The 23,192-nt window shown below is 34.7% G+C and overlaps 1 protein-coding gene and 1 pseudogene across 5 annotated transcripts in view; both read left to right on the forward strand.

Annotated features, from left to right (window-relative positions):
- The window catches only part of LOC141504390 (folliculin-interacting protein 1-like), a 281,771-nt pseudogene that overhangs the window by 202,623 nt on the left and 55,956 nt on the right, over positions 1-23,192 (forward strand).
- Positions 1-23,192, forward strand: part of RAPGEF6 (Rap guanine nucleotide exchange factor 6) — a 44,720-nt gene that overhangs the window by 11,249 nt on the left and 10,279 nt on the right. For 3 of the 5 annotated variants that reach the window (XM_074213297.1, XM_074213301.1, XM_074213296.1), the window contains exons 4-7: positions 3,355-3,411; positions 4,387-4,470; positions 12,695-12,764; positions 20,181-20,321. In XM_074213297.1, the coding sequence (XP_074069398.1) occupies positions 3,355-3,411; positions 4,387-4,470; positions 12,695-12,764; positions 20,181-20,321 (352 nt within the window). The remainder of the gene's footprint in view (positions 1-3,354; positions 3,412-4,386; positions 4,471-12,694; positions 12,765-20,180; positions 20,322-23,192) is intronic. The other 2 variants (XM_074213299.1, XM_074213298.1) reach the window with 2 other exon arrangements.

Here is a 23,192-nt window from a genome sequence, read left to right on the forward strand (position 1 = left end):
AGGACTTAGCAGCATCTACATTGGAAGGTCATAGGGCTTGGAATATAATATACCGGAAGCCAAAGACCTTAGAATGCAGCCAAGAATCAGCTACCCAGCAAGGCTCAATGTCCTCTTCCAGGGAAAAAGATGGACTTTCAATGAACCAGGGGAATTTCAAATGTTGCTGTTGAAATGGCCAAAGCTGAACAGAAGGTTTGATCTTCACATACAGGACTCGGGTGAAGCATAGAGATTGGAGTAGAAGGGGAAAATATGAGGGACTTAATGAGGATGAACCGCATGTATTCCTGTATAGAAAATGACACTGATAATACTCATATGAACCTTCTCAGTTAATAGAGCAGGTAGAGGGAGCTTTTATAGTTGAAGCACAGGAGAAAGCTGAATTCGAAGATAAAATATGGTGTAAAAATGGAGTCAATAGGAATAAAAAAGGGAAATGTAATGGGAGAAGGAAAAAGGAGAGGGCGAATAGGCCAAGATATTGCCTATAATAAGATTTTTCCTTATTACAATGAGCTATTGCAATGATATGGAAGGGGGAAAGGCAAGGGGGGAATGAGGGAAAACTTCGCTCTCATCAGAAGTGGTTTGGAGAGGAAACAGCATATATACTCAATGGGGTATAGGAATCTGGTGTAAGAAGGAGAGAGGGGGAACAGGTGGAAGGGGGGGGATGTGAGTGATGGAGGAGAGGATGTACCATGGGGGCGAGTGGTCAGATATAACACACATTCTTTTTTACTTCTTGCAAGGGGCTGGGATTGGATGGCCTGTCCGAGACCATAGGGCCAGGTGGACGCTGGGCCTAAGGAGTGGTATGGGGGCTCAGGGCCTCTTGGTCCCAGGGCCAGGGATCTGTCTGCTGCACAAGTCATCTACTCTACAGCAGAGAGTCATAGTGAAAGGAGAGTGAAAATATAGTAAATGGTAGTGTAGAAATAAGAAAGGATGGACTTGCGATCAGCAATGTCAACAGTGGAAAAATATGGAAGTAACTTTTGTCATGGACTTATCATAAAGAATGTGATGCACCCGCAACAGAGATGTTGATGTTGGAACAAAGACCCAAGCACATTTTTTTATTATTTTTATTTTTTGGGGGGTGCAGGGTAAATGGGGCTGGGTGGCCTCACTGGGGCCACATAGGAGGGTGACCGTTGGGTGTCTGAGGCCAGATTTGGGCCCAGGTGCTACTGTCCCAAGGGCCAATGCTCTGTCTGCCACCCAGCCACCCCTACTATTATTACTATTTTATTTTATTTTGCGTCTTTTTCTTTTTTTTTTTTTTTTTGATTTTTGCAGGGTAGTGGGGTTTGGGTGGCTTGCATGTCATACGGCTGGGTGATTGTGGGGTGTACTGGGCCAGATGTGGGCTCGCGCCACCTGGACATAACTACAATTATTTCTCTTATTTTTTTAATTTTAATTTTATTCTCTCCCCTTTACTTTATTGCTCAAGCAAGTCTGTATAGGGGAGGGGATATTTGGTTTACTCTTAAACGAGAATATTTTATTAATGTAAAAAAAAACATTATTTGTACAAAATGATAATAAACATTAAATAAAAATATGTAGTCATGCAAAAACTTGACAATAGTCATGTTGTAAAAGTACACATAATCCCTCCCCAAGAGAAACCTCAGGAAAAATAAAGTGGACAAAATGTATGCTTCGGTCTCTATTCAGACACTATCAGCTTGTCTTTGGATTGGTTAATATTCATAAATCCTTCAGAATTCTCTTTATACTTTATGTAAAGTACATTTCCCATTGCACCTGCTCATTTAAGTTTTTTATTGAGAGCATCCTGTTTATCATTTCCCAGAACAGCATTTCATCTCAATCCCATACCACAATTTGTTCAGCCATTCTCTAACAGATAAGCATCCCTTCAATCTCCACCTCCCCACCACCAGAAAAGAGCTGCTATAAATATCCCTGTACATATAGATTCTTTTCTTCCCATATTTCATCCCTCCTGGAATCTAGAGACCTAGAGTGGCATTGTTAGGTCAGAGGGTAGTCATGGTTTAGTAGTCCTTTGAGCATAGTTCCAAATTGCACTACAGGATTGTTGAATCATTTCACACCTCCTCCAACAGTGCATCAATGGCTCAATTTCCCAACATTTGTCATTTTCTCCTACTGTTCTCTTAGCCAACCCAGTAGGTATAAGTTTGTTCCTCAGAATTGTGCCAAACTACTTTTCTTTTATCAATAATGAGTTAGGACAGGAGCGGCTAGGTGGCACAGTGGATAAAGCACCGGCCCTGGAGTCAGGAGTACCTGGGTGCAAATCCGGTCTCAGACACTTAATAATTATCTAGCTGTGTGGCCTTGGGCAAGCCACTTAACCCTATTTGGCTTGCAAAAGCCTAAAAATAAATATAATGAGTTAGGACATTTAAAAATAACTATTTAAATGGATTGCTTTCATAACTTCATCTGAAAACTGTTCATATTTCTTGATCATTTATCAATTGGAGAATGACACTTTTTATAAATTTGACTCAGTTCTCTATATGAGAAATGAGGTCTTTATTAGGTAAACTTGCGTAACCCTGATATTCTTTTTTTTTAGGTTTTTGCTAGGCAAACGGGGTTAAGTGGCTTCCCAAGGCCACACAGCTAGGTAATTATTAATTGTCTGTGACTGGATTTGAACCCAGGTACTCTTGACTCCAGGGCTGGTGCTTTTATTCACTATGACACCTAGCTGCCCCTAACCCTGATATTCTTAAAGGCTTCTAATCCTGGCCTTGATATCTTATATTTTAATGTTCTAGATATACAGAGGGTTTTTTACAAACTTTTATGCTGGATAATGGAAATTATTAAATTGTTGCCTTGTGTTAGCTAATGGCCCAATATAGCGAAAGACTATGTGACCTGAAGTAATGCTTTTAAAATGTAAATCCTAACCATATTTTGTGTTTTAGTGATAAACTCTTTAGTAATAAACTGATAAACCTGATTTAATGTCAGAAAGAAAAATTTAGTAAATATTCTTTTAAGAAATATATCTAGGGGAGGCTAGATGGCATAGTGGATAAAGCACCAGCCCTGGAGTCAGGAGTACGTGGGTTCAAATCCGGTCTCAGACACTTAATAATTACCTAGCTGTGTGGGCATGGGCAAGCCACTTAACCCCGTTTGCCTTGGAAAAAAAAAACCCTAAAGAAAAGAAATATATCTAAAAATGCTGCTTTGAGCACATGATGATGTTTATACTGATTGGATTCAATAATGTAACATTGCTTCAGTCTGTGTCAAAGATGCACCTTCAAGCTGTGTAACTTGAATCATAGTTCCTTTCAAAAGATTTACTTGTTACTTTTCTCTCATCAGGCAAGTACCTGCAAGAGCTCGGTATGAAAGATGCAGTGCCAATCAAGTTCTTTTTTCGTAAGTGTTAGTAACTCCGGTAAAAAGGGGGCTTTTATGTTTTGTTATTCAATTTTGCCTTTGATATCAATTATTGTGGAGCAAAAATTCTATAAACAACTAAAATTGATACTGTTTTGGTCTTTTATGAATTATTCAAAATAGCAAAACCTGTTTACCTTTAGGTCTGTATTTTGACAGATGGGTATCAGTTGGACAAAGGAAAACCAGATTAAAAAAAGATGATGCCTAAATGAACAGAATTTTTCAGTCAACTAATTTATTTAACGTTGGTGAACAATTGTAGCATGGTCTTCAATATAATGACATTGGCACACCCAACATTTATAGTATTGCTAAATATATTGATTTTAAATTTATATTTAATGTATTTTGGCTACGAAAACACTTAGACTATCAACAGTCAGAAAGACACATAAGAGGTTTTAGGGAGCTTTTTTTGGATAATATTTTGATAGTATTATGATATGAAATGTTTCCGATTTATTTTGTAAGTAGACCAGGAATATGATTCTTTTGTAACAGAATTTTGTTTCTTTGAAGTTAAACAGCCCTTTGAAATGGAAATGGCTGTGTTCAAAGTACTCTAGCAAGATAAATTAGGGAAGCCTATCAGGTAAATGTAATTTGGAAAATTTTGACATTCATACTACTTAGGTAGCATTTCCTATTTGATCAGAAATTTAAATTTTCTTTTAAATCATTATTTTGAGTGGCAACTCGGTGGTGCAATGGATAGAGAACCCGCCCTGGAGTCAGAAGAGACCTGAGTTCAAATCCTGCTGCAGACACATTATATTTACCTAGTTTTGTGCTCTTGGGCAAGCCACTTAACCCCATTGCCTTGCAAAAACCTAAAAATAAACCATTATACCGAGAGTATTTCTTAATGAAGATCGTTAGTGACTTGCATAAACTCTGAATTCATATTGTACTGAGATGAAATAAATGTGAATAAATGTTTCCCTTTTATAGCTCCGAATCCATTGCCAGCTGTTGGTATCTTCTTCTTTCCGGATCTATATATTTAAATGGAACCATAGTATTTGCTCCTCAAAGGTATGTTTATAAGAATGTTGTTATAGTTGTGACTTCAGGTCATTTAATCTCTGTTTTAATAAGAATGTTTTATTTGTTTTTACGATGTTTATACTTATTTTACAAAAAAGACAATTCTTTAGCATCTGTCATGGAAGATGCTTGACAGGGATCAGAATGTACTGTTTCTGATAGAATTATATTTATATTTTTAAACTACAGTAGGGATTTTTAATCTTGGGATGGTGAACCTTAGTTTTTTTTAAAGATTTTGACAATTATATTTCAGGATAATTTGTTTCTTTTTGTAAGCCTATATATTTTAGTGTACATTTAAAAATATTATTGAGAGAAGGGTTTCCTTCCTGGTTCAGTGACTCCTAAAAAGCTTAAGAAACTGATCTAGAGTAAAATGGCTTGTGATCTGTAATTTGAGACTCCATTTTTGGCCAAATTCAGATATACACCACAGTTTTGAAAAACTAAAAGAAGTGTGCCTGTTTCTCTTCTCTCGATAGAGAGAGGGTAGACCACAAGTATGAAACATTGCATTTATTGTCATACGGCAATTACTCTGGCTTCTTCACATTGTATTATAACTCTCTTGCCCTTCATGACTAAACTTCTTGAAAAAGTCATCTAGCTTTGAGATCTCTGCATGTGAACTTTCTCTCCCTTCTGAATTCTTTTCATTTTAGCTTCTAATCTCAGGATTTGACTGATGTTGTTCTCTCCAAAGTCACTGCCAATTTATTACAAAAATATAATCATCTTTTCTCAATTTTAATCCTTGTTGATCTATTTCTAGTAACTGTCTACAGCATCTGGCACTATTTACTTTGTCCTTATGTATATCTTTCCTCTCAGAAGTTTACATTATATTATTCACTCAAGGGTTTCCTTCTTGTCAGACCTGTCTCCTTTGTTGGTTCTGCATACATACCATGCCCAGTAAACATGAATATCCAGTAAAGGCTTTATCTGTGATAACCTTCTCTTTTTGCTCTATATTATTTCACTTGGTGATCTCATTAGCTCCCACAAATTCATTTATCATTTCATTATAGATTCATATCATGTTTATATATCTATTCACATCTATATAGCAAGTCTAATTTTTCTGCTGAGCTAAATCACATAGTTACAATTGCCTTTTTCATGTTTAAAACAGAAATAATTTTCTTTTCTCTCAAAACTTCTCCCTTCTGAACTTCTGGTCAAGGACACCACCATCCTTCCAGGCACTCAGGATAAATGTCATCCTAACTTTAATGTTATTCTTTACTTTTTATTTTTACTTATACCATATTTCCAGTACAGTGCAAAATTTTGCTATTTCTATCATCATAGTATCTTCCTGTATTTACCCCCATCTCTTTCTTCATAAAGTCTGAATTGAAATTCAGGTCCCCTTTTCCTCTTCCCTGGACTACTGCAATAATCTTCTAATTGATTTTCCTATCTCAAGTTTTTGCCTTCTTCACTGGGCTTATTTTTTGAAGCATTGGTCTGAACATGTCAAATCTATGATTTCCAGTGGCACTGTTATCAATTAAATCAAATATAAAGTCTTCTATTATTTAAAGCACTTTATAACTTGGTCTCCTTCCTATATTTCCAGTCTTCTTATACCTTACTCTTGCTTCTTATTTTCTATCACTTTGCCTTTTGCACACACAATTTCAAATCCCACCTTTTTTTTTTTTTTTTTTTAGATTTTTCAAGTCATTGGGTTAAGTAGCTTTCGCAAAGCCACACGGCTAGGTGATTAATATTAAGTGTTTGATGTCGGATTTGAACCCATGTACTCCTGACTCCAAGGCCGGTGCTTTATCCAATGCGCCACCTAGGCACCCCCAAATCCCACCTTCTTTAAGAAGCCTTTCCCAATCAGTTTTACTGAGAGTACCTTCTTTCAGATCACCTTCGTACATTCTAAGTAGGTACATCGTCTCTTACATGTCATTTCTCCAATGAGCATGTGTACCACTTGAAGGTAGGGACTAACTAACATATTCCACAGTGCCTGGTACTGAGAATTATGAATTATTTTTAATAAAGCTGGATTGTAATCTCTCTCTACTTAATTTTTCACCTTGCTCCTCTGTACCATGATGAACTAGTTCAGCTGTTTTTCTGGATAAGCCAGAATTGTTAGAAGATATGCTTTACTGGGAAGTGATATTGGGGTAAAAATGTCATCAATAAAATGTTTTAAAAATTAGTATGCTCTCCATTCATGGGAGAAGAGAATATAATCTAGAAAATAAATGTAAATGTCATATCTGGATCAATGTAAAATAGTTAGCATAAAAGGACTGAAACTGATGAATCTCCTAGGAGAACCGGAAGCTAGTATACTTTCAATAGAATCAAGAGGAAAGAAGCCAGATTCAGAGGAGAAGAATCAGACAATGGTAGCTGAAGAGACAGAATCAGGGAAAATTTGCTAGCATTAATTTATGGAACTCCAAAGATCTTCTACATCTTGGTCTACAAGAGTCCCAGAGGCGTATTTATCTTTGGTAACATAAATTTCATGTCTCTTTATTTTTCTCTTTAAACACAGTTAAGTAGTTTCCAAATCTTATCAATGTTAGAACAAAGAAGGGCAGAGTTGTTTAGTCTAATGTTTATAGCTGGGGGAAAAAAAATGGCTGTCTTGAGAGAAAAAGGGGTTTGCCTCAGAAGATGATAGCTTTAAATTACTTTTATTAAAGTTGGATTGTAATCTCTCTACTTAATTTACCATATTGCTCCTCTATACCATGTAGCTTCTCTAATGTCACTCCTGGTAAATGATAGACCAACTTAATTCCCCCTTCTATCATTCTAACTTTACTCAGTGTTTCAAACTCTGGTATTACTTATTTGCTTCATGATCATTTTATTACTGACTAGATACTTTTCAAGGCAAAATGTTGAAGTGTTCGTTTTGACAGGTTGTTTTTTTTTTTTTTCCTTTAAAAATTTTTATTATTTATTTAAGGCAAAGGAGTTAAGTGACTTGACCAAGGTCACACAGACAGGCAATTATTAAGTGTCTGAGGCGGAATTTGAAATCAGGACCTCCTGGCTCCAGGACCAGTGCTCTGTCCACTACACCACCTAGCTGCTCATGACAGGGTATTCTTTAAAAGTTTTGTTTAGCCATTATTAACTTTTGGCAAATGTGAGGAAAACTCTGAACTGAGACAAAAACAATTTAAGTGTTGATAAAAACACAAGTTTTTCTAAGCTGCATTTTTATATGATTAATTAGGAAAACTTGCAGCTTCTAGCATCACAAAGGATTGGGAGAGATAGAGTTTGAATTTCATAAAATCCATCCATTTCTCACAGCTCTTAGAGTATATGTTAATAAATGGTTTAAATGTATCATGAAATTTAAAGCCAAAGATTAACAAATTAAAAAAAATTCCATTGCAGAGGAAATGAAAAATCCAAAGTTTTCTAATAATGAAGAACAAGTGTGAGAGTATACTTGTACTTGATTATATTTGCTGATGAATTCACTGTAGATAGTTTTCAGATTTCAGATCACAGTAACATCCAAATGTTGTCATGAAAGCAATAGGGTTTAATATATTGTGTTATGCAAAGTTCCTAGGTGCTTAACTAATTATCTTGTCAATTGATTAATTCTCTTCTAGGAATATCTGACAAGATTCCTTTCATTACTTAGGTCTTCTTTTCTCTAGGATATTTCAACTTCAGTTGAATTTAATCATATTTTAGAGAACAGGAAAGCGGAGTTATTTTTTAGTTGAAGTGGATGGAGAGAAGGTGAACAGATTATTTGCAGATTATTGTTTTTTGCATTGTGGTTTAGATGATTTAACTGTCTTTGGAGGAAGATAGTTATTTTACCTAATATGTTAAACAAAAACACTTGTGAGAATATATCAGTACTTTATCTTTTTTTTTTTAATGTTTTTTATCACTTTTTTGGCAAGGCTATGCGGTTAAAGTGGCTTGCCCAAGGCCATACAACTGGGTAATTATTAAGTGTCTGAGGCTGGATTTGAACTCGGGTCTTCCTGACTCCAGGGCTAGTGCTCTTTCCTCTTTACCACCCAGTTGCCCCAGTACATATTCTTTATCAAATGTAAATTCTGTGAATTGTAGATGAACAGTGTCATTTCTTACGTAGTTGCCAGTATGTAGCCTATATCTTCAACGTTTTAAATAAAGAATTGTGATACAGCCTATTACTAAATCCTGCATTTTATAGATCAGATCTCATATTTTCTTCAAGATGTGGAAAGGCATGGCCCTTGTCTTCATGGACCATCCTATTCATATACATATACATATATATATATATATATATATGTATATGTATATATATATATACACACATAATATCAATCAGCTTTGTATGTCATGTTTATAAGCTCAGATGTTCCTTACTTTAGCTTCTACGCTTACTGGCAAGGAAAATTCCAAAGCAAGACTAGTCATTTAGACACTAGGGGTACACCAAAGGAGCTAGGATGATCTTCTATTCTTTCCTGTATGGATCACCCAGGTTTTTCATTGATCACATCTAAACTTTAAGTATATTCTAAATGGCATCAAGGGCCCCAATGTCATTTAACTGATTAACATCAATTAGTTTTTATAAATGAAATATTTACTGAGAATATAGGACCCGTAAATAAGTATACATTCCCCCAGGAATTCCCTAAGGATAGTAGGTTTAACGTGCTTGTTGCAAGGTGTTAACCTCACAGAAGACAAAATTGTTCTTTTGTTGGGTTAGGTGAAAGAGATTGATTTGATACTTTGCTTCCCACTGGGGTCTGTTTGAATTCAAATTATTATGCTCGCTTCACCTTTTGAAACTCAAAAGATCATAACCTACTCTGCTAATATTTCCTTCATCTAAGGCATTAAAGTATAGGTAAAAACAGGAATCCTGCAACAGTAGGGCCTTGTCCTTACAGCTTCATGTCAACTCATATTAGGGTATTAGGCCACTGACATTCTTCTAAGCCAGATGTTCAGGACAGTTATTGCCCCTTCACTCAAATACAGGCACATTATATTGCAAATTCAGATGCTTAGCTTGATATTCTGGGCCATTTTACAATCTGATATTAATCTCCCTTTCTAGCCTTATTTCATAGTATTTATTTACATATACTTCTTTTGTTTTTTCCCCTCCTTTTTTTTTTTTTTAGGTTTTTGCAAGGCAATGGGATTAAGTGTCTTGCCCAAGGCCACACAGCTAGGTAATTATTAAGTGTTTGAGGCCAGATTTCAATGCATGTACTCCTGACTCCAGGGCTGGTGCTCTATCTACTGTGTCACATAGCGGCCCCCATATATTTCAATAATGCTTTTGCTTTATTGATCTATCCAAACTTGCCTTCTTTCTATTTGGGAAAGATTCCAAGTGTTCTGCCTCTTTTCTTGCCTTTTGCATTTTTACTATTCTTTTAATTTCAATCATTCAGTATATTATCATGAATTAATTAAATGCTAGTCATAATGCTACGTGCTTGGGATACATATATAAGAATGAAATTAAATAACTTGTATTTTAATATAGGATACAATGAATTCATTTAAAAGCATGTTCAGAAAAAAGACAATAAATACAAATATACAAGGTATTTAGATGAAAATTACATAAAATTCAATTACTTCCTTCTTGATGCCTGCCCATATTTGCAATGACTTTGTGTTTCTCACAAATAACATTTTGTTTTGAAGCTATTTACAGTACTTATTATGTCATGTCTATCATAGTTCTTTAATGTCTTATCTCTCTTCTATTCCTCAAATTGTAAGATAGTGAAGTACTTTCACTTAGCTCAGGTTTTTGTTTCATAACTGCCCTTCACCCAGTAGGTGCCTAATAAATGCTAAGTTGACCAAAGCAATTTAGCTTATCTTTGTTAGTCTATGCAATTTCTTTATGAAAAAATATTCTGCTAACTTGAAAGGGTTTCATGCTTATTCTTAAATATTAGGTGGATAGGGTAACGTTGTAATTCTTTGAAAATAGACTTAATAGTGTTAGGAATTTTTCCAAGAAGAAATGAACTTTTAGACTTGTGTATTTTTTAATAGTGTAATAATAATTGTTCATTTTTGTGTTTTACTTGATGTTTATAAAATGCTTTGTATGTTTTATCTCATCTGGTCTTTACTGTACATGATCATATTTTCTTATAGTAATGACCTTATGAGGTAGGTGTCACATAACCTTTCACTTTGATACTTTTTCTAATAAATCATAAAATTTATGTTTAAAATTAAATTCATAGTACATCATTTAAAAATAAGTAGAAGAGATACAAAACTTTGTCAAGGTACAGTGAATGCTGTTCCCCTGGTATTCTGGTTCAGTGATTGGTTGTAGAGAATTTTCCTGGCTTCTTTGAAACTATGTTGAGCACCTTATGCTGTGTTCTCATATTGTGAATTATTGTTATTATTAATCATAATTCAGTCACATGAGACTTTAACATAATTGATTTTTGAGTACTCTGGAATAGAGTATTTCTAGTATATTTTTATTATATTAGTCTCAATTTCTAGATTATTGAAGGAACTCTCCCTTTTTCTCTAAAAGGTTTTGTCAAAATGAATTCTTTTTTTTTTAACTTCTGGATGGTTTTCTGAATCAGAACCTTACATTTTTGTTTTTCACATAAATTGCTATTGCTTGTATCTGTCATTCCATAGAATTTTCCTCTTTACTTTATATATGACAGTATTTTAAAAAAATCTAATAGCTAAAAATATCATAAAATCTTTTCTGGTTAGCAGAAAATTACTTTTTTATTTTTATATTTTTCAGACATAAAACTCAGTTTTCTTTAGAGGATTCAGCACTTGAGTTACTTTTTTAAAATGTCAGCCTGGGAATGCCAGGTACTATGGATCTAGTATTAAGCAGGAGACTTTGTAACTGCAAACTAGGAGTTTGAGGCTTTAAAATCAGTTCATACCTGAGTCATACTTCTGCCTTTAATCTTCATCAAAATGGTCTCATTCTACAACAATTCCTATTTAAGCATCTGACATATATTCAAAGTTCTAAATCTCTTCCAAAGTATTTTTTTTTTAGGTTTGTTTTTTTTTCAAGGCAGAGGGAGTTAAGTGGCTTGCCCAAGGCCACACAGCTAGGTAATTATTAAGTGTCTGAGACCGGATTTGAACCCAGGTACTCCTGACTCCAGGGCCGGTGCTTTATCCACTGGGCCAACTAGCTGCCCCTTAAACTACTTTTAAAGAACTTGGTGAAGTCTAAAGTTCTAGCAAATCGGCATGGTTGGGAAATACTTTTGTTCTATTTCCATTCCAAAATCCCTACCAAAAATAAAAATTAGAAAAGAACTCAAACATTCACACATACAAATGAGGTGATGGCTTGTTCAGTCACCTCCTCTATTCCCCTATTCAATCTAGACCTCCACAGTCAGGCAGAAAGAAAGTGTGAAGATGATTTTTTTGTGTCATAGTGGAGAAAATTTATTTTTAACAAAACAATCACATATACTAACAAAAGGTAAAATAGAGTGCCCCAGGACTTAAACACTTATTATTGTTTATAAGAACACTTATTACTTTTATTAGAGTTTGAAAAGTTACTTTCTTTTGCTTTCTCATGTAACATCATCTTTATTTAGAAGGAAACAAGCAGTTTAAAGGCCAATGACTAAAATTTATTGAATTGCTATTTTATTTTAGATCACTTTTCATTGTAGTCTTCAGCTTGTGACAATTTTAAAAGAAACAAAAACATCCATTCATTTCAAAAGGAAAGACAGATTAAGCCAATGTTTCAGTATAATTTCAAAATATTTGTAAAAACAGTATTAAAAAAGAAGAAAAAGTAATGTATTGGGAGTTGGAAAGTCTGGATTCTATTTAGATTTCTTGCTGTGTGACCTTGGGAAAAATCATTTTCACCACTCTATTTTCAGATTATTCTCTATCTCATATAGTTATTGTAAACATTTAAAGGAGATACTGTTTATAAAGTATCTTGTAAATTTAAAAGGTCTTTATGTTGGTTACCAGTCATTATTCTATTTCCCTTATTTCAATGTCAGCTGCAAAGAAATAGGAAATACTATAGCTTAGCTACTTTTCCTGTCATTAATGGGGATCAACTTTAAAAAGGTGTTCATCAGATGGTATTCTGCTAATTGTAGTTTCTTTACTATTTTGTTTTTCTCACCATCCCACATTGGTTAAAAGAAGTTTTTTTTTTGCACTTTCACAGATTTGGTAGGCAGTTTTCAGGAAAAAGAGGATGCAACCGTATTGTTTTAGAGCCTTCAAAAATAATTCTGGTAAGAACTTTAAAGTATATTCCATATGTTTTAATGTACTTAAATAACTTCTCTTCTCCTAGGTGTCCTACCCCTATTTGGTGTGCATTTTCAGGAGAAATATATCCTAGGGGTAAATGAATGAATAAATTAAAAAGCACTAATAAACACAGTGTGCAAAGCACTGTGTACCTAGATGTACCAACATTAGATTTCAGTAGAAATATTTAGCAAACCTCTTCAAACATGATACAGATATTTGATTGTAGAATATATACTTGTTCCCACTTTATCTGTATGATGCTTAAACTGATTAAATCATTCCCGTGATCAGAAGATTAAATTAGAAGGCATGGAAATAAGGACTATGATTTTTCAATAGCTGGTTCTCTAATTACTGTGAAATATCATGAACATGTATTAGTTTCAGGTCTCATAGCATGGCATCAGAGACATTATGAAAGAATTAGTTCCCTGAAAGAGAAGAATTTGCAGCCTATTTTAAAACAGAACTCTGAACTTAGAAGACATTTGGCCTGATTTACACACTTGCTATAATTATTACTAATAAGGTAGCTAAGTTTTTATATACTTCAGACAGTGTTATGATGATCAGTCTGAATTTGAATCTTGGAAATCTATTCCCTCTTCTACAATTCCCTCTCCTTTCCCATCTTTTCATCCAAAGACAAAATTCAACCAACATGTATTAAGCATCTAAGTATTTTGATTTCTTGATTAATTGATTTCTTGAGCCCACATGAAACACCCTTTACGCTGCACTTCTCTAAATAGTAGTGCTTAAATGTCCATGCCATTCATTTGGGCAAATAATCTTATATTTCTTTGTCAGTTGTAGTAGAAAGAATTCTTGTTTTGTTGTCAGAAAACGTACCAGCTTTCTGTCTTCAAATAAGTAACAAAAATTCTGATCCTAAATTTTCTCCTCTTAAAAATGGAAAAAAAAAAGCAACAGTTGTACCATCTGTATAATGACATGTATTAGGATCCATATAAGTATCAGGTCAGATAATATAAGTCAGTAGATAAATGTAGGATAATATAATTATTGATTAATAATTATTAAGTGTGTTTTGTATTTTATTACCTTATACAAATTATCTTCTAAATGGTTTTTAGGACTGTGAATTGTTTTTTCTGCATCTCCTCTATCACCTAAAGTGGTGCTAAACAATTAGTGTACTTTCAAATATTATGATATGCAGTGCTCTCCCCACCCTACTTCCCAGTCATATAAGAAATAATTTTTAAAAGTTGATGATAAGGGGCGGCTAGGTGACGTAGTGGATAGAGCACTGGCCTGGGAGTCAGGAGTACCTGAGTTCAAATCCAGCCTCAGACACTTAATAATTAACCCCATTGCCTTGCAAAAAAAAAAAAAGTTGATGATGAAAATTATTGTGGGAAGAAGTCTTATTTTTTTCTGGGCAGAGAGCACAGTGTGTCAGAGAGTATAGTAGATGATGGTAATAATCAAGGAGCTAACATTTTTAATGGAGGAAACAACATATGTCTTTGTGTGTGTGTGTATATGTATATAGATACTTATATATAATTTACATAAAAGCCTACTTTGGATGGAAAAGTATTAATATCTAAGGGATGGATCAGGAAATGCCCTATGCAGAAGGTGTACTTGAGCTGAGACTTAGTGCATACTAAGGGGGTTTAGGTGACAGAAGTACGATGGTGGTGCATTACATTTTGTTCTTTGAACTTATTTTCTGTGCAAGAGCACAAAGATGAGAGGGGAACTGTTGTGTGAGAACCAGCAAGTAGACTAGTAAAGCTAGTCTTTAAAAATATGGATGAAATAATACCTTCTTAAGTAAACAAGGAGGCAAAGGGTCAGCTTGTAAAAAAGCTTTACTTCCAAAAAAGAGATTATATTTGATCCTAGAAGTAATAGTCAGGAAAGAAGGTGACTGTAATAGATCTGTTTTTTAGAAAGATCACCTTTATGACTTCTACTTTCTACTCCTACATTCGAACTAGAAGATGAAGTGGAGGAGGGAGAGAAGATTTATCCAGAAGGAGATTTATCCAGAAATTGTTGCACAAGAACAGATTCTAAGACATGTAAGGGATTAGCTTTGTGAATGGAGAGAATTGTGGGGAGGGCATTTCTGAGAGATGTTGTGGAAATGGAAATGACAAGATTTCACTAACAATTTTGTAAGACTAATAAGATTAAGTTAAATTTGATTGTGAGGTTGTGAACTTGATTGACTAGAAGGATATTGGTAAGGATTTCAGATTCATTTCTATAGAGATTATAACTGAACCCCTGAGTGCTGATGAGAAAGAAAAGAGAAGAGGGCTCAGGACAGGACCTTTGGTTATATCTCCAGATAGTGGGGTGATATGAATTATGAATCAATAAAAGAAATGGAAGAATTTTTAGACAAACAGGAAGAAAACTATGAAAGAGCAATGTGATTAAACGCCAGAGTAGAGAGAGAATGGTCAGCTATATAAAAGTCTGCAAATAGGTCAGGAATAATGAAAATTGAGAAAAGACCTTGAGAGATTGTTCTTATAAAAATGTTGTTTATTTAAGTGTTATTTAAGAGGCCAGATTTGAGCTCAAGTTCTTCTGACGCCAGAGCCAGGTGCTCTATCCACTGTGCCACCTAGCCACCCCAAAGAGATTGTATATGACCTTTCAGAAAGCATTTTCAACTGAATGATAAAATTGGAGACCAGATTGCAGAAAGTGGGACTATTGAAGATAGACAAGTTTCCTAAAGAATTGGGTTGGGAAAGGGAGGAGAGGTATAGGATTATAGCTTACTAGTTTGGATGGTCTGATTAGATGAGAGTTTATTTTAAGGATAGAAGAAATGTATTTGTTTGGCAACAAGGGAGGGAGCTGGTAGAAAGCAAGAGATTGCAAATGAATATTGGGAATAATGAATGTATCCCTTCACTATCATGTATCACAGCTTGTTTATCCTTTCCCCAGTTGGTAGACATCTTTTCAATTTCCAATTCTTTTCACAAAAAAGAACTATAAATATTTATATACATATAAATTCTTTTTTTCCCCTTTGATCTCTTTGGGATACAGATTTAGTGGTAACATAATTTTAGTTCAATGGATATGCTCAAGTTTTGGTTTTATGCCTCTTTTTTTTTTTTGCAAGGCAGTTGGCTTAAATGACTTGCCCAAGATCACACAGGTAATTATTAAGTGTCTGATGTCGCATTTGAACTCAATTTCTCCAGACTCCAGGGACGGCACTTTATCCACTGACCCTGGATATGCTCCGTTTTATTAGTCCTTGGGGCAAAATTCCACACTGTTGTCTAGAAGAGTCAGAACAGTTCACAACTCTACCAGCAGTGCAGTAGTGTCCTTGTTTTCCCATTCTGTCATGTTAAGAAATTAGATAGGCTTGAAGTGGTACCACGGGATCCTTTTTAATTTTCATTAATTAGTAGTGATTTAGACCATTTTAAAAATATGACTTCTTTCTTCTGAGAATTTTTTGTTCATATACTTTGATTTATCAGTGGCTCTAACTTTTTAAAATTAAGCTCTGTTCTCCATGTACTTGAAAAAATAAGACATTTATAAGTGAAACTAAAATATTATTTTAACATCTGATAACTTTTCTCTTGCTATCTCTTAATTAGTTCTATTTTTTCTATTACTAGTAAAAAGAGTTTGCAAATGAATACCAGGAATAATGAATATCTTCAGATCATGATTCATGCCTTTATATTTTTTCCACCTTAATTGATGTATAATGGATTCTGCTCCAGTCCCTTATTTAAATCTGTGTGTTTCATTGTATGGTATATTTTTGGATTTGGGGTTTCTAATTTTTTCTGCTATCTGCTTCCATTTTATGGTGAGTTCACCCATTCACACACACACACACACACACATACACACACACACACAAACACACACACACACACACAAACACACTCAGACACACAAACAGAAACTTATGATTGCTGTGTTTCTGTCCAACCTATGTCTTCTGGTTTTTTTTGCCCTGTCTCTCTTCAAATGTCTGTTTTATTTCTGACCACTGCCTCCTTTAATCTCCCTTCTCTTTTATTAATTCCTCTATGTTCCTTCCCTTCCCCCCACCTAATCATCTTGTTCTCTTATTCCTTGATAGGCAAGATAGATTTCTATACCCAGCTCATTGTGTTTCTGCGTGTGTGTGTGTGTGTGTGTGTGTGTGTGTGAATTTATATATATATATATATATATATATATATATATATTTATCTGTATCTATATCTATATCTATATCTATATCTATATCTATATATATATATATTCTAATGAGAATGAAGTTCAAGCCAATCCCATTAGTGCTTTTGTTCACTATAAAATCTCTTTCTTACATAACTATTTTATGTGAGATAATTTTCCTTCTTTCTCCCAGTACATCCCTCTTTTTAACTCCCTAGTTTTTTGGTGATCATCTCAACATAATTAACTCACACCCATGACCTCTGTCTGTTGTAGACTCCTAACTGCTCCATTCATGATTAAGTCTTTAGAGTTAATTTATCATCTTCCCACGCAAGGATGTAAACACTTGAACCTTATGGAAATCCTTATGATTCTCTGGAGACTTATGTTCAGCTCCAATCTTTTCATCAGGAGGACTTGCAAGTTCTCTCATTAAATAATCACGTTTGCTCCTGAAATATTATATTGTTTTGCTTGATAGGTTTTTCCTGGTTGTAATTCTAGCTACTTTCCATTGCAGGATAGCATGTTCTTAGCTCTCCGCTTCTTTAATAGGGAAGCTAGTAAATCTTCTGTGATCCTAACTGACTCCATGATATCTCAATGGCTTTGTTCTGGTGAAATATTTTCTCCTTGACATGTGATTGCTGGAATTTGGCTAAAAAAGTTACAAGTTTTCATTTTGGGATCTTTTTGAGCAGATTCATGGATATTTTTGGTTTCTATTTTCCCCTCTGGACCTAAGTTATTGGGCAGTATTTTTTTTTCTTAAATTTAAGGCAATGGAGTTCAGAGTGATTTGCCCAAGATGACACAGCTAAGCAATTATTATTAAGTGTCTCAGGCTAGATTTGAACTCAATTCCACCTGACTCTGGGGCTTGTGCTGTATCCACTGTGCCACCTGGCTTCCCCTTGGGCAGGTTTTATTTTTTTCAAAATTTCTTGAAATATGATATCTAAGTTCTTTGTTTACTTAATGGTTTTAAGTAGCCCAAGAATTCTTAAATTATTTCTCTTTCATCTGTTTTCAAGTTCACATTGTTTTTCAGTTGAGATATTTCACATTTTCTTCTATTTTATTCATCTTTTGACTTAATTTTGATCATTTCTTGAGCTTTTGGGAGTCAATCTCCACTTGCCCCATTCTGATTTGTAAGGAATTATTTTCTTCATTGAAACATTTGAAACTCTTCTTCCATTTGATTAATCCTTTTGTTAAGTAGTTCATTTCTTCAATGAATTTTTGTGTCTCTTACAATTTGGATAATTTGGGGTGTTTTGGTGTTCTTTTTTTTTACCTCTTTTACCAAATTTCTAATTTTCTTTTCATAATTTTCATGCATCACATTCATTTCTTTCCCCAGTTTTTCCTCTTCCACTTTTATCCTTTAAACCATCTCAGGAATTCTTTTTAGGCTTAGGTCTAATTTATGTTGTTTTCTCTGAAGCTTTTGCTTATAGCTGTTTTCACATTTTTCCTTGCCACTCTAGTAGCAAGTCTTTTTCTTCTGCTCATTCTCCAGCCTTTTTCTTGACTTTGAAGTTTATTATAAAGTTTGCTTTCCTCAACTGGGTGAGGGGAGCTTCTGCCCCAAGACTTCTTTCTTTGTGTGTGTGTGTGTGTGTGTGTGTGTGTGTGTGTGTGTGTGTGTTGCTATTTTCAGACATCAGATTTAGTTCTCTGGGCTGGGGAGGGGGAGATCTATGAGTTTTCAGTGCTTCCAAGATTTTTTTTTTAACTGGGTCAAGTCTGGTTACTTTTGTCCTTTCTCTGCTTGATTCTTCACTAAGGAAAGGCCTCGTTTTCCCCACAGTTGCAATCAATAGCAAATCTCTCAGCCATAGAACTCTGACCAGTTTTCTGCTCCCTTGTGACCAATCAGAAGCTCTCCATTCTGTCTGGAAATACACATGAGAATGGCATTTGGACAGTGGAGTTGCCCTGCAGTTGTGTCCAGTGTTAGTTGAGGTTCTGCTGCAACCTTTTTCTGATTTGCTGTCCATGGCACCGAGCTCCTGAGATCCATCACCTCTGTTGCTGCTTTGTATTCTTCAGGCCCACCCTTCTTCTGAGCTTACTTAACTCCTTAGACTGGAAAAATGTTATCTGAGCTGCTCCAGAATTCAGTCTGCTTCCTATTGTACGGTTTTTTGGGTGAGAAATGTTGGAAGAGTTGAGCTGGAATGTTGGCTCTGCTCTATCATGTTGACTCTGCTGACATCAGCCGACCATTTAGTCAAATCAGTCAGCACTTAGTATGTTCCAGATATTTCCTTTTAACAACATTGAACATTCATCCTTGTGTCTAAAAAGTTTTAAACTATTAAGTTAAATGAAAATTGTATGTTTGTTGTTTTTGTTGACTTGCCCAATGTCCATTGCACATCAATTCCTTTTATTTAATTGGTCATTTAAACTTAAGATCTAAAATAAACAGTAATGACATGATCTTAATTGAATTCAAATATATTATATTCAGTGCATTTTATCATTGAGGGGATGTCATTCTAGTCATTCTTGGATTATTCCAAAACAATAGAGGGTAAGGTAGTACCAGGACTAAGATACAAAACTTGAGCTTAAAACAAGTCTAATATTAGGAGTGTCATGCCACTTGCTTTGTGACTAAATTTAACACTTTCAGTAGGTTACAGTGAGCATTAATGATAGCAGCAAGAGTTACTTGGAATGCCACATTATATCCATAATCAATTTGACTTCATGCTTATTGGTAGATTGTGACTTGAATAAACAAAAATTAAGTAAATCTTTGTTAAATATGAAGTGATATAGATAAGGTGGAAGGAAGTGTGAATATATTTTTATTCATAGCACTTTATTTTCTAGTGATTTATTTAAACATAAGACTTTGATTATATTGGTTAAATAAAATAGATATCATTAGGCAGTGTATTATATTAACTAATTGTAATTCTAAAATGTGCACTTTAGTTAGAAAAACAGAATAGGGAAGTTTCTTCTTGGAAGAAAACTGTGGTGACTTTCTCATAATGTCACTTCAGAATTGGTTGAACTAGTGAGTGTGTAATTACTTAACCTCTTTCTTATGGTAACCTGTTGGGGCACAGCAAGTTATACATATGATATTCTTATGAGCTTTATAAGACTCAGTAGAATTTTAATGATATGGGAAAAAATGGAAGTTTAAGCAGGAGCTCAAACATATATTTCAGATAAAGAATTCCAAAGATGAAGAATATCTCTTCCAAAGAAAAATTTTTGAAAAACAATCTCAAAAAAGGTTAAGAAAAATTAACCACAGGGGAGAACACCAGACCATCACTGATAATGCGAATGTTAACAACTATCTTACTGTAAGTTTGTTTTTAATCATCATATTATTATGATTTTAATTTTTATTGTATATTGGTATTTTTGTTCATGTCAGGATGATTTAAAGATTATTTGCATAAATCTTTGTCTAGTAGGGTCTTCCCTATTCCCCCCAAAACCCCTCACTTGATTCTTCTTCCTGGCTTACTATTGTTCTATATTTCTTCTGCCTTTTGTACCTAACTTCCTTGAAAATACCATCTGTAGTCATTAGTGGTTTCTCATTTCCTTTTCCAACTCATTTTACTGATGAGAACCCGAGACAAATAGACCTAAGATCACATAGTTAATAAGTGTCTGACATCGATTTGAAAACTCAGAAAGATAAGTCTTCCTTAATTTGACTTCCCTCACTAGAAACTCTTATATTCTTCTGTTTGATTATAACCTCCTAGTATAACCTACCTTGGCCTCCTATATCTATTTTCCACCTTCATTGAACCCTCTAATTCCTTTTCCCCTTAACACTGTTTTAGACTATTGCCCCTATTTTGACTTTTATACCATCATCCGCTCTCAAAATCTCTGTCCATCTTTTATCTCATGGTTAAATTCAGATTTTCAGCATAGGTTACGTAAGCTACACTCTCAGCTCCAATGCTTTTCATATACTTATATTCCTTTCCCTCTTCATTTTTTCTAGTTATGCACAATATTTTTTGCATTATTTTCATTCTTTCCCTTGTGTTTAAACATTTTTATACTGATGACTTGCTGAAATTGTTTCTGAATTGAATTGCTAAAAATCCACTATGTATCTTGCAGTTTACACCTTGATTGTCTTTCTTTTTTCATGGAGGCAATCTATGAATTCTTTCACCTGGAGTTTCATTTTCTATGTGTAGAAGTTCTGAGCAATTCTATTATTTTATGTATTGTGATGTTGAGGGGTTTTTTGGGACATGTTCTTATAGGCAACCCAAGATCCTTAGACTGTCTCTATGCATTCTGTCTTTTGGATCTGTATGTTTGGTTTACATGGTAAACTAATGTTTTTATTCTTAGCTTCTCATCATCTAAGTTACCTTTCACTTCTATGTATCTGCATTCCCAGTCGGTCTTTTGTTTCTTTTAGGTTATTTTCTTGTGAAAGGCAATGGAATTAATTGGCTTGCCCAAGGTCAAGCAAGAAGGTAATTATTAACTGTCTGAGACCCGCTTTGAACTCAGGAACTCCTGACTCCAGGGTGGCCTGTGTTCCATCCACTGTGCCACCTAGCCACCCCCCCCCCCCATACTCTCTTTCTAATCTGAAGTGTGTCAGTGCAGATTCAAGTTTTTCTGTTCTCATATCTTCTGTGTAGGACAAACATTTTGTTCTCATAATTTTCATTTCTCTTTAAACTACTCAGGAATAGTATATTGTGATTCCATATTTTTCTCACATTACACGGAGTCCCCTGTCTCAAGTGTTGCATTATTTTCCTTTATTTTGCAGTATTTAATTCTAGCTGTCTGAGCTTGTTGATTAGATCTGGAGATATTTCTTTCTGTTGTTATAGTTTTTCCTAGTGATTTTTCTGTTTATGTTCAAGGTCTTTGGGTTTTCTTCCTTCTGAATTCTTTGGTACTGTCAGTCTTTATCAATCACTTCTCCACTTATTTTATATCCACTGGGTACTGGATCTCAAATCATTTTAGCTTCTTTCCCCATTAGGCATATTTTGATTCACCAGAATTAAATATTTGTCCTAAATGACTTGAATGATCAGAACTGATCCCAGATGATGTTGTTGTCTTTTCCCCAGGCTTAGTGCAGTGCTACTGAACTTCCCAGAAGTTCTCACCTATCATTATCACTTCAGTGCCTGTTTTCCCCAATAGGAGCAGTTCAGAACTTAACAATGTTAGTGCTTCTGGATTAGGCCTGTGGCAGGCTTTTATGGGCTATTTTTATGGACTATTGCCATACCAATCACTGAGGCCTGAGCAAAATTTTACACTAGAAATTGTGTCTGGAATTGGATCTCTAAAAAAAATAAAGGAGTGGGGGGCTCCTGGATGCTGGAGTGATTTTTGGTATAAGCCTGTGTCATTCTCTTAAGACTGCAAATGTATCTTAACAATGTGGGAGGTAGGAGAAGAGTGGTGAGTGACCATCAATTCCAGGAATTCTATTTTTGTGGAAGAGTTTCCTTTTTCATATTCTGAGTGTTGTGGATCAAAAAGGTATTTCAAGTTGTTTTGTCTTTGGTACGTTATTTGTTCTGTAGAGCTTTGGGTATCAGAGAATCTTCACCCCATTGTATTGTTGCTCACATGATTTAGAGTTCCTCACCTCCACTTATTCTTAACCTTAACACACCTTTTATTTTATAATGTCAGACAGTGAATCAGCTACCATTTTTAATCCTTTATTGTGTGAAGAATTGCTCTTAATTGGGAGGTTTTTAACTCTGGAAGAATCTTCGTTGGGAAGGCCCTAGTTGTCTTCATTGCATTCATCAGTTGTGTTCATTTTCTCACCCTTATCCTTTTTTTTTTCCCATTAAAATATACTATTTGTTACAGGGGAAGATTTTCTTAAAAGGGGAGGGCTACTGAGGAAAATTATTATTATAAAAATAAAAGACATAATAAAATTTATTTTAAAAAGAATTCATTTTTAACTTTGAAGAGAGCAGTTACAGTTGAATGATGAGGTTGAGAGCAAGATTGTCTAGATTTAAGAAGAGAGTTGAGGGCATAAGACGTGGAGAGAGACACTGATTGTAGACAACCTTCTCAAGGAGTTTAGCCACAACAGAGAAGAGAGCCTGTAGGATGAGAGGTAGCTGAGATGAATGGATCAAGAGTTTCTGAGGCAGCAAAGAAGCACTCAGTAGATTGAAAGAAAATGAAGATGAAAGAGT

This window comes from Macrotis lagotis, chromosome 1 (assembly GCF_037893015.1).
Source record: "Macrotis lagotis isolate mMagLag1 chromosome 1, bilby.v1.9.chrom.fasta, whole genome shotgun sequence".
Taxonomy (NCBI): domain Eukaryota; kingdom Metazoa; phylum Chordata; class Mammalia; order Peramelemorphia; family Peramelidae; genus Macrotis; species Macrotis lagotis.